At 37.1% G+C, this 16,175-nt stretch overlaps 1 protein-coding gene and 1 long non-coding RNA gene across 6 annotated transcripts; one reads left to right on the forward strand and one right to left on the reverse strand.

The window, feature by feature from the left end:
- The first annotated feature begins 299 nt into the window (after positions 1-299).
- Positions 300-2,931, forward strand: LOC113361864 (26S proteasome non-ATPase regulatory subunit 1 homolog A-like). Of its 3 annotated transcripts, none has more exons than XR_003365387.1 (8): positions 300-496; positions 1,102-1,168; positions 1,263-1,368; positions 1,464-1,575; positions 1,659-1,725; positions 1,818-1,963; positions 2,066-2,113; positions 2,717-2,931. XR_003365387.1 is itself a non-coding variant. In XM_026604956.1 (8 exons), the coding sequence occupies exons 2-6, from the start codon at positions 1,035-1,037 to the stop codon at positions 1,959-1,961; spliced, it is 462 nt and encodes a 153-aa protein (XP_026460741.1). In that variant the 5' UTR covers positions 300-496; positions 1,025-1,034; the 3' UTR covers positions 1,962-1,963; positions 2,066-2,113; positions 2,717-2,931. The 3 variants fall into 3 exon arrangements, 2 of the variants coding, with proteins under 2 accessions (XP_026460741.1, XP_026460742.1); XM_026604956.1 differs by lacking the exon at positions 1,102-1,168 and adding an exon at positions 1,025-1,067; XM_026604957.1 differs by lacking the exon at positions 1,102-1,168.
- Positions 2,932-3,393: 462 nt separating this feature from the next.
- LOC113357950 lies at positions 3,394-8,848 on the reverse strand. 3 transcript variants are annotated; one of them, XR_003364024.1, is made up of 4 exons: positions 7,516-8,848; positions 5,002-5,721; positions 4,368-4,409; positions 3,394-4,265 (listed from the first exon to the last, which is right to left on the reverse strand). It is a non-coding gene; the product is annotated as an uncharacterized LOC113357950 (long non-coding RNA). The 3 variants fall into 3 exon arrangements; XR_003364023.1 differs by adding an exon at positions 6,887-6,968 and having other exon boundaries at positions 4,368-5,721; XR_003364022.1 differs by having other exon boundaries at positions 4,368-5,721.
- Between the last annotated feature and the right edge of the window lie 7,327 nt (positions 8,849-16,175).

Consider the following 16,175-nt stretch of genomic DNA (forward strand, 5'->3'; position numbering starts at 1 on the left):
AACTCCTATTCGACCTAAGTTGATCGACCCTTACAAAATGTACAACTTAAACTTTTTTTTGTTTTTTTAATTAAAATCTAACATTAACTCGCCAACCCGCCAGGACTGACCCGTCTAGGATTAGGGTTGGGGTTTGGAGCTTGGTCATGAATAGTACTAGGCTAGGGCTGACCCTAACCCGACCACGGGTTGGCAAGCTAGGGCTGGGTTGACCCGCTTGGCCCGTTGACAGCTTTAATCTACCTCTTCCGAAAGAACACAAAAGAAGTAATCGAAAAAGCCTAATTTTTAAACTTTTTAAACTTGAATTAATTTTTCTCCTCATCATCACAGTGGAAGAATCTAGAGAGGTTTTCAATTATAAATCGAATCACCATGGCTACGGTGGTGAGTTCTGCAAGTGGTTTACTTACTGTTCTCAATAAATCGCATCCAGCTTTGAAGTTATTGCTCTCAACAATTTGAACAAATTTGTGGATTCTTTTTGTCTGCCATGGTGAGTTTACTCTGCTACTTAGTGATGTTAAAGTCAGGGTTTTGATGATTGCTCGAAATTGTTAGGGTTTTGTTTGCGATCAGTGGTGTTCTCGGATTATTTATTGGGACAAATTTGAACCAGTAGGATTATATGTTTGATTTGGGCTAGAGCTAAGATAAATTAGTAAAGGAGAACACTTTTACAGTTGTAGGCTATACCTTCTTGCACTTGCCCCCTTCTGATCATGTGATATTTTTTTCTAATTTTCCAATTAGCTTGGTATGTTGAAGGGTTTCCTAGGGTAGTATAACAAGTAAATCAAGAGTAATTCTATTAGCGAGATTCTGTCCCTTAGCATTTCATCTTTCCATGCCTGGAAGCTTGCATGTTTCTGGAGCTTAGAGCAAGGGCCAAACACTAGCATGGTTATTTTATTATTTTCATGTGGAAAAGTTAGGTTAATGCACATTAGGGTAGTACATTTGAAGGATTTTGAGAATGCTTTGCTTTTTTCCATTTTGTTGCTGAACTCATCTGGTTATGCAGTGATGGAAGCATGTCTGAAGACGCTGCATTGCGTGCATCAAAGGTTTTAACCAGCCTCTTTTTGTTTTCATTTACAGTTAGCATTATTTATCTCTCAGCCTTGCCATAACTTTTTCTTGCTTGCACACTCTATCAAGATGAGATGTAAGTAAGAAATTGATTGGATTCTAGGAATAAGAGTGGTTGCGTTTTTGAGTTCTGCTTTTACATTATTTTTTTCTGTTATGTGGTTCCGCAGATTTACTACCATTTGGATGAACTAAAGAAGGCATTATCATATGCTCTATTAGCAGGCCCACTTTTTGATGCTTCAGAGGACTTTGATTATGTCCATGCTATTCTTGGTATTAATTGTATTTATGTATCTTGTGTATTAGCTTTGTTATGAGTCACTTGTTGTAGTTGGATACTAACCGGGGTATTGGTGATTGTATCTCAGCTAAAGCTATAGATGAATATGGTATTTTAAAAGCCAGAGCTGCAGAGTTGAACCAAGGAGCAGAGAAGGTGGATCCTAGATTGGAGTCTTTTCTGGAGAGGATGCTATGGAAGTATGTGGGATGTTTATTTCATTATAACTATGTCTTCAACTTTACTGAGGAATAGACATTATAACCATTTCGGTTTCATGCAGGTGCATCTTGGACCAAAAATACCAAGCTATCGGAATAGCAATTGTTAAAAGACAAAATGTTGCATTGGTAGCATCAAGGGTTTTAACAAGCCTCTATTGGTTTTCATTTACAGTTAGCATTAGTTTATACAACTAACAGAATAAAATCTCATTTTACAGATGCAGCATGAACTGGGAATATTCCCTGAACGTCATGAGGTATTCCACAAGACCTGTACAAAGAAAAGGAGAACATCAGACCCAAAGAAAATTTTGAAATGGCATCGTAAAGGATTGCAGAATTGGAAGCTTAAGTCGCGATAATGGTAAATTCTTCGCTTCCTTGATCTTTAATGAACAGTAAAGCTAATGCATGTAAATTTCAAATATACTGACTGAGTTTGATTATTCCTTTAATTGGTTTATAGACTCCAGGGAATACATTGCCACCAAACAATAACAGCAGAGGACTTGAGGTATCGTGCATTACTACTATTTTTTGCGAAAATAACAATAGAATGTTTATCCTTTCAGTATTTCACGATTTTCGCTGTTGTGGCAATAAAAGACTACTTTTTGTTAAAATGACAACATAATATGTTCATCATTTCACAATTTTCACTGTTGTAGCAATAAAAGTAGCGTTGAAATAAAATGTAGCATATTTATTATGTTTTTGTCAGTCGAATGGAGGACTGAACCTCTGCCAGTTGTTAGGAACTTTGAAGCATGCATAAGTTAAAAGTAACCTCTGTCAGTTGTTCCTTTAGTCCAGCAGTTGGTTAAAATCAGCATTGTTTTCCCAAGCCTGACATTAAGGCTGCACCTTTATCATGAAGTTACAGGGTACCCAGCAGAATTGCTGAATTCAAGTAGATGTGGTTGGTTGATTAGTTTAGTCATGTTTGGTTCAGATTTTATCGGCTGTAGCTACAAACACCAAGTCTAATCTATTTAGAATTTTATGTTTGTCTTATTTAGAATTAACCAGCTATAACTACGAACCAGAAGTCTAATTTATTAGTTTATGCAATCTATATTTGATGATGTTTTCTTACAACAACTTTGGTTTGTTGCAGGATAATATGTAAATGAGCTATTGGTAATTCAGACACAAGAAAGGGTTGCTGTGTGAAGCAATCATATGCTGTATAAAGGTAGAAGAGCACTCAAATGCATCACCACTAATTGCAGTTAACGGATGATACACCATCTAATGTAAAGCATCAGAAAACTGAGTGCATCTCTTTTGTAAACTACAACTTGGTTATAAGTTGCCCGTCTTATTTGTTTATTATCTTGTTGTCTATGGTTATCAGGTTTATTAGAAAGACGGATGTAAGTTTACTAGAAAAAGGGATTGGCGTTCTGCCATATAAAACAGGAAAACCAATTTCAATTTTATTCAAACAGTAGGGACAGTTCCATTTAAACAGTAGAAAACGGTAGCCATCCTTGCTAAATAGTGTATAATTCAGATGCTCATGTGCGGAAGGAAAATAGAGTTTTCTGAAAAGTCTCAAAAGAGAGGTTGGAAAATTGTCTTGTTCAATCGACCAAGGAACATAATTTGGCAATGGAAATAAAGTTCCTGTAATCAAATACAGTGCCCAAGAAAAGATATACAGAAGAGCCATTTGGTTTTTCTTGTTTCCTAGACAGAGATGCTCAATTGCATACTGTTGGTGGTTTTTATGGTTTTTGGTAACATATGAAAATGTATACTTTCATTATTTGAAACCAAGGCTGTCTAGATTTCAATTGTTGGAAAATATAGATACATTGCTCATAAGAAAACAACAAAGCGTGTCTATTGTTACAGATCTTTCTTAGTAGTAGTCCCATTCATGCACATGATACATTACACATCTGACATCTGTTAATGGCAAAATATTCAAGGACTTGTAAGCGATACTATACAGTCGTTAGGGGACACACCACTTGTCATTAATGTTGGAACAATGCATAAGATAGAGGAAGTTCCACCACATGAACATGTCCCACTCATGAACCTTGTAGCCTGACTATAAAAGCAGCATCAGGTGAATCAGTAATTACCATCAAAACACAATTCTCTACATTAACTTGTGCATCTAATCATAAACCTTCTTCTAAATAAGGCGAAAATGTCTTCCTCCAGCAAACTTGCTTACCATTCTCGCTCCATCAGTTTGCCCACCAGATCTGACCCTTTCACTTTTGCAGTTGAAGAACAATTGTGCAAATTGAGATCTTCAGATCTCACCTCATCCATTTCCAACAACTTGGTTGCTCTAAAGGACTTGTATGAATCTGTTGAGGATTTCCTTCTTACCGAAGATGGAAAATGCTTAAAACGCGGTCTTGGACAGATCTGTCATGTTATTGGATGTTTGTGGAACTATTAAGGATGCTTTGTCTCAAATGAAGCAATCTGCCCAGGATCTTCAATCATCTATTCGAAGGTGATCAAATGAATTTGACGCATATGTGAGCTCAAGAAAGAAAATCTGCAAAGTCATCCTAAAATGCCTTTCAGATCTTAAGAGAAACACCAACAAAAACAATGATGTTGTTGTTGATGCCAGCCTCCTAACCGAAGTTGAAGCATCTACTCTTGCAGTCTTTGATCTGTCATGTCTTTCCTATCTACACCAAAGCAAAACAACTGGTCATTAGTCTCAAAGTTGACCACTAAACACGCAGCACAAGTTGTTAACGAAGTAACCAAGGTCAATATTTGAGATGAACCTTGAAGATCTTGAAGATGGATTAGAATCTGTCTTTAGAAGTCTGATCAAAAAACAAAGTATATTAATATAACAAATCACTTTACTCAAAACAATTGTTGCAAATTTTCGTTCCTTTTTCTTGTGGCGTGTCTACAATTGGCATTCAGTAATTATATGTTTTCATTACCTTAAAGCAAATGAATTACTCGACAATTAATGAAGCATTGACCTTTATTAATATATGAAACGGACATGTGAAGATTCTATGTGTCAGAGAAACAAGGGAACATATGCCTGTTCAGCGAGTGATACGAAAGAATCATTCAGGATAACACGTTAGCATCACATTGATTGTTTCAAATTCCTGTCAAGATTCCAATTGTTAGAGAGTTGGCAGACGAGTTGATAGACCATTCATTGTCTTCTTATTTGCCAACTTACACAATAAAACTCTTGCATCATCTACTTCGCTACAACATAGGTGAGGAGGTACCAAGCTGTCATGTTACATGTCCATGGATTCAATGATTGAGGAATAAGGATTATTTCTAGTATGATATTGAACCAGAGGAATAGCTACTCATGCACATGTATGTTATGCCTCAATTGGCTTAAAGCCTTAAATATTTCTTACTTGTGTCAAAGAGGCTGACCTGCATAGCGATTTTCCTTCCTATATATATTGTATGTCTCTGAAAATTGCAACAACCTGCAGACATGGGCGTTAAAAGCTGAAAGTCCAACACATGACAACCCGACAGAAGTGACCATGAGAGCGTTAATAAGATTCCTCATGTCCCCTTTAGCTTTGTATATATAAGCGCAATACAGGTAAAGCTTTCATCACCAAAAACTAAATTCACTTCTTCATCTTCCTCTGCTAACGAAAGTAAAGATGGCTTCCTCAAGCAAAATTGCTAACCATGCTCGTTCAAACAGTTTGCCCACCAGATCTAACCCTCTCACTTCTGCAGTTGAGGAACAATGTGCAAATTGAGATCTCAGATCTCACCTCATCTATTTCCAACAACTTGGTTGCTCTAAAGGACTTGTATGAATCTGTTGAGGATTTCCTTCTTACCGAAGATGGAAAATGCTTAAACGCGGTCTCGGAAAGATCTGTCATGTTAAGGATGTTTTGTCTCGAATGAAGCAATCTGCCCAGGATCTTCAGTCATCTATTCGAAGGCGATCAAACGAATTTGACGCATATGTGAGCTCAAGAAAGAAAATCTGCAAAGTCATCCAAAAATGCCTTTCAGATCTTAAGAGAAACACCAACAAAAACAATGATGTTGTTGCTGATGCCAGCCTCCTAACAGAAGTTGAAGCAGCTATTCTTGCAGTCTTTGAATCTGTCATGTCTTTCCTATCTGCACCAAAGCAAAACAACTGGTCATTAGTCTCAAAGTTGACCACTAAACACGCAGCACAAGTTGTTAATAAAGTAACCAAGGTCGATATTGCATTGAAACCAAAAGTCATTGAAGCAAAAGAAGTGCAGAAGCCATTGGCTTCCCTTGAGATGAACCTTGAAGATCTTGAAGATGGATTGGAATCTGTATTTAGGCGTCTGTTTAAAAACCGAGTTTCACTTCTTAACATTCTCAACCATTAGATCTATAGATATATTTACCTCCCATGGGTATTCTCCGCATTTTATAAGCAAATGCGTCATGAAATTTTACTGTACATAATGTATACAAAAGAAATACAAAGTATATTAATATAACAACTCACTTTACTCCAAGTAATTTTCGCAAATCATCTTTCTTTACACATGTACTACTATAAATGCAAATGAATTACTCAGTAATTAAGGTCTTGTTCTACCTACCTCAGTTTAATTGATTAGTGAAGCATTGACCTTTATCATTATATGATACTAACATGTGAAGATTCTAATTGTTAAAGAAACAGGAGAACACGTGCATTGGCTGTTCAGTGAGCGATAAGAATCATTCAGGATAACACGATTTGCATCACATTGATTGTTTCAAATTCGGCTGTCAAGATTCTAATTGTTAAAGAAATATAACAGAACATATGTGTTGGCTGTTCAGCGAGCGATACGAAATAATCTTCTGGGACAACACGTTTGCATCACATTGTATGTTTCAAATTCTAGGCTGTCAAGATTCTAGTTGTTAGAGAAACAAGGGAACATATGCATTGGCTGTTCAGCAAGCGATACAAAAGAATCTTTCAGGATAACACGTTTGCATCATATTGAATGTTCTAAATTCAGGTCTGTCAAGATTCTAATTGTTAGAGAGTTGATGGACCATTCATTATCTTCTAAATTGTCAACTCACGCAATAGTCAAATTCTGGCATCATCTAACTTCTAACCTTTTACAGGTAAAACGGAGCTGAGGAGGCAACAAACTGTTATGTTACACGTCCATGGTTTCAATTATGAGGAATAAAATCAAATTTCAGGTATGATAGTTAACCTGAAGAATAACTACTAGGGCACAAGTATGTTATGTATTGCTTAAAGCCTTAATTATTTCTTAGTTGGGACAAAGAGACTGACCTGCAGAGTGATTTCCCTCCTATATAATGTATTAGCTACCATATTTTTGACAAGCCACAGCCATTTTAGACATGAGACGAATCTGCAGTATTCTCAAAAGGTCATGGATTATGTAGGGAAGCCAAAGTTAGAATTAGGACAAATAAGCAACTGGCATTGAATTTCAAGAACTGGAATGGCCAACTGTTTTGATAACCAAGCTGTTCTAAGTTCTATCCACATTGACCCATAACAATTCAGATCCCTAAGAAGTATGTATTATCTACTACTGAGAAAGTATGCATCACAGTCTCGATTATGCCTGCATATACGTATTGGACTCCATTATAATAAAACGAAAATAATTCATTAACGTATGCATCACAATCTTCATAGGAAACAAGGTCGGGTCACTAACAATATGGGCAATCAACAAAAAAATATAGCTTAACCAAAATAAAAAACACTACTGTCAAGTTGCACTGATGATATACAGACAGAATAAAAGTAACTTGCAGTACATAATTCACTAAAACGAATACCAATAGCAGTTCACACAGAGATTAAGTGCAATTCAATTTCAAAATGAAAAACTCAAAATTCTATAGAATCATATGACTACCACACTTCCAAAAATCAATGAAGATTACCAGTTTATAAGAGCGGGATCAGGGTTTGCATCCTCCATAGTTGCTTAATAGGCTAATCATGGCTTTCTGTCTCCTCCACTTCAACTGACTCCATTGTTTTTGTATCTTCTTCCCCTAATTCTTTCAATGAAATTAAAGTGTTCTTGTGAGGGAATACTTCACGAATCCCTTCCTTAAAATCCACAAGCATTTTCGAGGTTGAAGCTTTTGTGTCGTGAACGAAGAGACAGTTACCATTGCAAATCAAAATACCATCACTCTTCGTAACAGCTAATAATACAGTTACGCTGTCAACCGTAAACTCTTTACTCCAAACCCATGATTGATGTTCTCCTCGCTCTTTCATGTCATGATTATCATACGTCTTCTTTAGTATCCATATGTCATAACATTCAGCTTCTTCGATATTAGGAGGAATACCAAAAACCAAAAAACCATCAAAAACCCCTATCGTACAACTCCACCAGGTAGCCTCTTGTGGCAAAGGAGGTGGTGAAAGATGGTCACTGAACTTTTCCTCAGCCAAATCAAAGTTAGCAATCATTTTTAATCCATCATCCAGCCAATGAAGTGCTCCACTGGCAAACATACCAGGCACCTCCCAATTATAGTCACAGATACTGAACTTGGAATTGCAGTTTCCAAGGTTTCTCCATCCGTCGCCACTGCCTAGTTAAATGTGAATTTCTAGAGAATTCCGTTTCTGCAAATATATTCTTAAAACTTCGTATTCATTGGTTGAAGAAACAAAACCAAAGCTGCATGTCCCATGAATATGATACGGTTCAAAATCACAAGATTCTCTCTTAATAATTTCTGGAAGCATAACATATTCTCTGGTAATAGGGTTACAAATCCAAACAGCCGGGCCTCCAGCAAGACAGATCAAACCATTATACGAACCAACGAAGCTAGTACTCTTAAATGGAGGGGTGAAATTAATTCTTCTAACTCTCGACAGATCATGATGATTATCATTATACTTAAAATAGTAAAACTTTTGGTCATCAGTCAAAGCAAGAAAACCTAACATACCAGAATCATCATCTACAGAAGGATGATTGAAATTATGTGAGTGCATCTTCAAAAATGATGGACGAGAAACAACCCGTCTCCAGTTTGTGCATACCAATTTGGATTCCAAAACTGACTCGGATGGTAAGCGAGTCAAAATGTCTAATATAATTTCCAGTGGGAGAAACCTGAAGTAATCCATGAACGATTCAAACCCTTTTTAATTTTTCAAAAACAGAAACAGAAATTCTTCTCATTTAGGGTTTGCTTAACAAACACTGATGGGAAAATTGGGGCTTTTTGGCGGTGTGGAAAAGAGTAAAGCTGAACGTGAAAATAAGAGAGCCTCGTTGGGTAAGATAGAATGGGAGATGGAGAAGATAAAAGAGGTGGATGATACCAAGAGTCTGATTGTTTTGTATTTGGTGAGAGATGCGAGTTATCTTCACGCACGTTATATTTAACAGTGCCGTCCAGGCCTCAAGAGTTCAAAGTGGTTCATATTGAGGACTGTTGCAGAGAAAGAGGTACTGTTGGCTTTTTCCAAGATATCAATTGTTAAGGTGGGGAGCCATGCTTGAATAAAGGCAGCTTCCAAGGTTCATATTGAGGATTGTTGCAGAGAAAGAGTTGCTGTTGGCTTTTTCATTAATTGTTAAGTTGGGTCAGCCATGCTTGCATAAAGGCAGCTTCCAAGTAAGGTGACCAGTGGCTTGCTATGATAGGTATGGCTAGTGAAGCATAAAGATTGCACGGTACAGCACAATCGGCTTAGTAAGTGTTCAACCAAGATGACACATGGTATAGACTGTTAAGCGTTAAGATAGCGGGACCCTGCAGGGCCAATAATGCGCAAAGTTAGCGCTACGCTGTAGAGTTATTCGCTAAGTAATGAAGTTTATTGGCCGACACAATGAAGCTTCATTGAGGAAAGGCAAGACAAGGCCAAATTGACAAATGCAACATGCGATGTTGGCAATGAGGCATATCCATGGAATTGAGTTGGCTAAAACTCCAGGATGATGCAAGAGTGTAGAATAGGCCAAGAGTTGGCCTAAGCATTAATTCAAGGCTGGCCAAAGCTTGGACAGTGCAAGCAAGCTAGTAATGCAAGAGTAGGCATTGCTATTGTCGAGAAAGTTAGCTAAGTGAAGCATATAACGCACAGATAACCAGAATGAGCTAAGAAAATGGTTAAGATGATCATAGCGCAATGTTGGTCGTACATTGGCTTAGCCCAAGAAGATTACGGGGCCATGTTGGCTGAGTGTATATTGGCGGAAGGCCGAGTTCAATAATGTGCAAAGATTGTGCATTATTGCTCGGGTTAGGGTCATGAGTTGGTTATTAGCTTTATAAGTGTGGCAATGGTGTGAGACAATGGAGAATGGTTATAGAGGAAGTTTATAACCTAAAATGTGTGTTCATAACTGTCTTGGAACAGGTGTAGAAGGTTGGCTCGAGTTAGAGAAGAAACTGGCCAGTAGGCACAGTTACTGGCGGTTATGGAACTGTCATATGTGCAAGTGTTGTGCATGGGTTTTTGCCATTGTATTTGATGTATAATTAGTGCAAAGGCATAGGAAATTCAGTAGGCTTACAAAGTTGATTGTGTGACTCAAATTAAGAGAATTTTGGTAGGGAAAAGGCTTGGTTCAAGAGGAAGAAGTCTGTGTAAGTCCCCAAGTGGGCGAGTTTTGTATATATTCCTTTGATGCAATAAAATGGGTTGATTATGACATTTTCTAAGTGTTCTTGGTTGGACGATTGTGTTAGTGTTGTTGAATGCTTTATGGTAAGCATTTGAGAAGAAAAGAAAAGTGAAAAAGGCTAAAGTCTTCCCTTGCAGAACTGTGCAGTGTTGTTTGCATATATTGGTGCAAACTTATAAGGCTGAAGTAATCGTATGTGAAGCTTGATTCACTGAACTATGTTGCTGCCATGTTACATCCATGCCAGAAATTTGTAAGGAGCCTCTCCGGGTTGTGATAGTTCGCGTATCAGAGATGTGTTTGGAAGTGTATTTGTTGGATAATACACAAGTACTTCTTTCTCTCTTAAGATATTTTCCTGTGAGCAAGTGATTGGTGCATTGAACTTGGAGAAGTTATATTATAAATGAGTTCTAATGGCACTATGACCAACGAAGAATTACCGGGTACGTTTGATCAGTTGGAGGAATATGGTGATCTTGGCAATATAACCATAGACATTATTTGTTATGGCCTACATATTCCTCTTGTTTCTAGAGAAAATGACAGGCTAAAATTACTTAAAGGAAGAACATCCGATTGGTTTAAAGAATTCGATAAAAGGTTAGGTGTAGTGGAGGACAAGGTGTCTCATGCAGCCTTATTGAATTACGAAACTAATGCTGAAGTGACTGAATTGAAGGGGAAATTCAGTGACGTGAAGTACATACTAACAGGCCATGCAATGAAAATGTCCGAGGAGGTGACAAGCCTTCATAGGTTAATCAGTGACAACATGTTTTCAGGAAAAACTGTGAATGAGTAACGCTCAAATCGAGTCCCAAGCCAAGAATTTATGTCGTTCCATAGATGCTAGAGACATTGAGAATTTTTTGTATGACTTTGAGGCTTACTTTGTTGCGAATGGAACTGGGGAAGGACAAATGATAACTCTCGCAGGCATATACCTAGGTGGTGATGCCAAGGTTTGGTGAGGAACTACGTTGCAAGAAGATGAAGCTGCTGGTTATGCCAATCCTATGTCTTGGAATGTCATGAAAAATGGACTGAGAGGGCAGTTCTGGCCAAGCAATGGTGCTTGGTACCCAAGCGGGAAGTTAGGCTAAAGATGATGGGTACACCAAAGGTTTGTGCTGATAACTTCCTTGCACTAGTGCAACAAGTGTGTAACGTGAGTTAGAAGATCAGATGTTTTAATTTTTGTCCAGTGCGAGCTCTTGGGTCACTGCTGAACTCAAGAAGCGCAAAATTCACAGTGTTCATATGGCTATTCAAGTAGTATGAGGACTTAATGATTACACACAAACTGAAGATTTGCAAAGATATGAAGGAAAGGCCAAAGGAACAGAGAAATCTATTGGCAGTAAGCGTAAGCATGATCCAAAGGAAGATGAACTATTCCCTTCAGCCTGGAAGTGTAGGGGATGTTTCATTTGTAAAGGCTTACATTTCTCTAGAAGTTATCCACTCAAGACGCAACTCAATGCATCAGTTTCGGATCACTATGGGAGATTCTAGCAAGACTCGTGAAGGCTGAAGTGAAGTTACAAGGAAGAGACTTCGCAGCGAAGTTGTCGCTCACTTCGACAAAAGAAGAAACTCATTAAGCTATGAACAAAAGTTAGTGTTGCTATCTCCATTTGCAAGACTCGATGTAGAGAACAATAGTGTTTTCTGAACTTGTTTTATGTATCTTTAGTTGTTGACTGTTGCAAATTGTGTGTATGGAGTTCGCTTGTACAGACTTTTATTTGAATCTTCAAGTTTGTATGAACTTTGCTTTGGTGTAAGTAATTTTCTTTGTTAATGAAGTTTTAGTTTTAAAAAATGATCAGTGGATCAATCATGTAATGGTACATGGTCTTTTTATGTAAGATCAGTAATGAATGAAGGTTTTTTCGTTTATAAAGTCTTGCCTCTTTATTTACGATGTAAAGCTAGTTCATGGGGAAGTGTTGCAATAGCATACTTAGCGTAACATATACAGTAGTGAGACAAGGTGAAACCTAATGAGCAAATCATAGGACATGGGTCCTAGTTGATGTGATAATGATATTGATGTTTGGGGATTGTAATATTACACGACAACGGATAAGCAGCAACGGTGCAAGTAATGCAGCAAGATAAAGATTATTCAACCGACAAGCATGAGTTGGGTAGAACTCATGTCCTAGAGAAAGGCACACTCTTTCCAGAAAATTTAGCAATGCAGTTCAAAGGAATAGTTTGTGACATATTAGCTTTGAATCCAATGCGCATAGAAATCTAAAGGGTTAGCTATGTTATGTCCAGAGATAGTTAGTCACAGTTGCCTAGATGGGTTATGCAACTCAATAGGTTTACTTTAGTGAGTTAGGAAAAGTTAACTCGAAAGTGTCTGTTCACATATGCAAGATGACAAAAGTAAAATGAGTATATACTTAGTGGAGACGTTCATAGAAATGAGTTCCTGAATGAATTTTGCATAATCAGGAGTTGTGAAGCATGAAGTGTAAGATTCAGGTATCTTAAGTAAAGGAATCCCATATACACTTTGTGACGTGGTTAACGGAGGGCATAGAGGACAACATTCCAAGGAATGTGTCAGAAAAATTGATTGAAATCAAAGGTCAAGTCGTTCATAAGTCCTTGACATGTTGAGTAAGATGCAAAAGGAAAAATCGGGAGGCGAAAGACTACGGAAATTATCGATGTGATCCGTTTAGAAGGAATCATCCAGTGCGTACATTTAGGAGAAAATGATTAAAATGGAATTCAGGCCTAGTTCAAGGGAATTAGATAAAAAGAATTTCAAGTTTGCATTTGGGTATTGATGCATGATTTGAGTAGAAGTTAAAGCGTAGTGTACGACACCGAGAAATGGCTCAATTATATGAGATCAATACAAAGCAGTAAAGCTAAGTGGCGATGATGCGAAGGCGTGAAAGTTAGTTAACGGCATTTTGCAAAAGCCAGCACAGATTGCTTAATTTCATAGTGGTTTCTGAGAATGCATGCAGCGAAGATATAAGACAAGTATATAGTGTTTATACTAGGTCGTGTTCAACGTGGACGTTGAAAAGATTAGGTGGGAAATGTCTATGATGGTTACGTCTAGTGAGGTACAAAGATTGTGGGTCACAGCATAACCGGCCTAGTTAGTGTTCCGCCAAGATGGCGCTACATAGCATAAACTGTTAAGCGCTAAGATAACGGTACCCTGCAAGGCCGGTGATGCACAAAGTTAGCGCTACACTGTAGAGTCATTGTCTAAGTAATGAATCTTTTTGGCCAAAAAAATGAAGCCTCATTGAGGAAAGGTAATACAAGGAAAAACAAATGCAACATACGATGTTGGCATTGAGGCATATCCATAGAATTGAATTGCTCCAACCTCAAGGACGATGCAAGAGTGTAAAATATATCAATAGTTGGCCTAATCATTAGTTCAAGGTTGTCCAAAGCTTGGACATTGCAAGCAAGCTAGTATGCAAGAATAGGCATTGCTATTGTCGAGCAAGTTGGCTAGGTGAAGCATATGACTCATGAATAACCAGAATGAGCTAAGAAAATGGCCAAGATGGTTGTAGCACAATGTTGGATGTACATTGGCTTAGCATAAGAATATTAAAGGGCCATGTTGGCTGAGTATTGACGGTAGGCCAAGTTCAGTAATGCGGAAAGATTGGGCATTATGGCTTAGGTTACGATTATGAGTTGGTTATTCGCTCTATAAGCATGCCAATGGTGTGAGACAAGGGATAACGGTTATAGAGGAATTTTATTACCTAAAGAGTATGTTCATAACTGTCTTGGAATAGGTGTAGGAGGTTGTCTCGAGTTGGAGAAGAAATAAAACAAAAACTTACTAGAATCATCAGCAACAACATTAGAATGATGATTGAGATGATGGAAGTGCATCTTAGATCGATGGAAGATGAGAAACAAGACTTCTCCAATTTGAGAAAATTAATTTGCAACCAAGAATTGATTTTGTTGGTCGTTGAGTTAATATGTCTAATGTACTCCCCACAGGAAGACTCTTGAAATAATCCATGAAAAAACTTCTGGAGGAAAATCTAGGGTTTATAAAGTACCGATGGAATTGGGGTTTGGGGTTCGGAGGAAAGAGTAAAGGAATAAAGGTGAAATGAAACGCTTTTTCAGAAGGGGGGATGTGCTAGTTTTTTTGTAGGAATAGAAATATCCATATACCGATTTGTGAAGAACCAAAAATAGTTGAAACCACGATTTCGAGATTTGACTAGAATAGATAAAGTAAATCTTGTGAAGGGTAATTCGGTAAAATGTAAAGTTCACTATTGAATGATAAAAATGGTATAATGTGCTACACTGACTTCGTTATGCTTGAAGTGAATTCTGAAATTTCGTTTATTTTTAGAGCAAGTGCTATGGAAAAAAAGAAAAAAGTAATTTAGACCAACATTATACATTAAGTATATTCACCCCGAGTCCGATTTTGTGCACATAACATTTCAATCTCCACCGTTGATTAAATTTAAGGGGTTATGTAACGAGGGTCAAGATTCTAAACATGGAGGGTAATTGACCCAACAATTACTTAATCAACCAATCAGAACAACATGTCAAATATACACTCGTTAGAGAAGTGTGCACATAATTGAACTCTATTCACCCCTGTTGAAAATATATTCTTAAACAAAATTTTATGTCCATGTATCATACTTATTAAAATTGATTTTAATGGTCATAATAATTATCTTCATTAAAGAAATTTATTATTTTATTAATCCCTTGACCGGTTAGGGGAAGTTAATGGGTTAATTTTGTGGTACTTAAGTGTCATTAACTATTGAATTTCTTGGGCACAAATCAGATTTTTGGTTGGAAAAAAATAATAGAGTTTTGTTGTTTTAATATTTTTGGAGTTTTTAAAAAGAAAAACAAGAATTTTTGAGAGAAAGAAAACTAGTGTGTGATCATCACTTGTTTTCTACAAGTTTGATTTTGAGCAAGAATAGAAGTGCACAAGTATCACATACTCTCAAAGTGCAAGAGTAATTGTGAAAAAGATTTACTCTGTTGTTTTATCCTGGGGGCGACGCAACATGGAAGAACTGCTTGCACAATCTTGGGTAGAGCAGCGAAACGTCTTAAAGAGAGCGACCTGGTCGTGAATCAGCCATAAAATTTTGTTTGTTTGGTTTTTGTAATTGTTTTGCAGGCTATTTTCAGCAATTGTTCCAACAATTTTAAGACGATATATTCTACCATGGATATCAAAAGAAACGATTGCTGAAACACAATAGTATTATTGTTTAATTCGTTTTATAGAATTTATATAACGGTATAGTTTGACTATAAACTAGTTTTCACTCATTTGGTTTAGTGCTAATGCTTTGAGATTGTGTGTGATTGCACTAGACATGAGTATGATATCTTATTATGTTTTTTTACTACGTGATTGATTATATATTTTTTTATACTGAGGGTGTAATATATTGCTTCCACAGTGGCGGTTTTATATTCAGATTTACTAATCCTAGTATGGAAAATAGGTAAAATTTTGAGAAGGTTATGAGGTGTTTCAAACACATCTTACACCTAGAAATACATTATCTAAATGTTTATCAAAATCCTTTATCAATATTGTGAAATTGATTGGAAATACTTTCAAATTAATCCTCAACGGGATGGAGCGATTCCATCGTCTATTAGATAGAGGAAGAACAGACATATTAATCCAATGCGATAGTACCGCGGCTATTACAAGAGGTGAGAACTGTTAATTACAACGGTAGATTCGACAAATATGGTGATAGAAAGGCATTTTTGATGCTATGAGAAACAGATTATATATGGTCTGAAAGGAGTTATCGTAGATCCTTTGACGAGAGGATTGATAAGAAGGTGTAAATATATCTTATGGGATGATGTTGATGCCCATTGAGAATTGAGTCTTTTATGATGGAT

The sequence above is a fragment of the Papaver somniferum genome, chromosome 3 (genome assembly GCF_003573695.1).
Source record: "Papaver somniferum cultivar HN1 chromosome 3, ASM357369v1, whole genome shotgun sequence".
Classification (NCBI taxonomy): domain Eukaryota; kingdom Viridiplantae; phylum Streptophyta; class Magnoliopsida; order Ranunculales; family Papaveraceae; genus Papaver; species Papaver somniferum.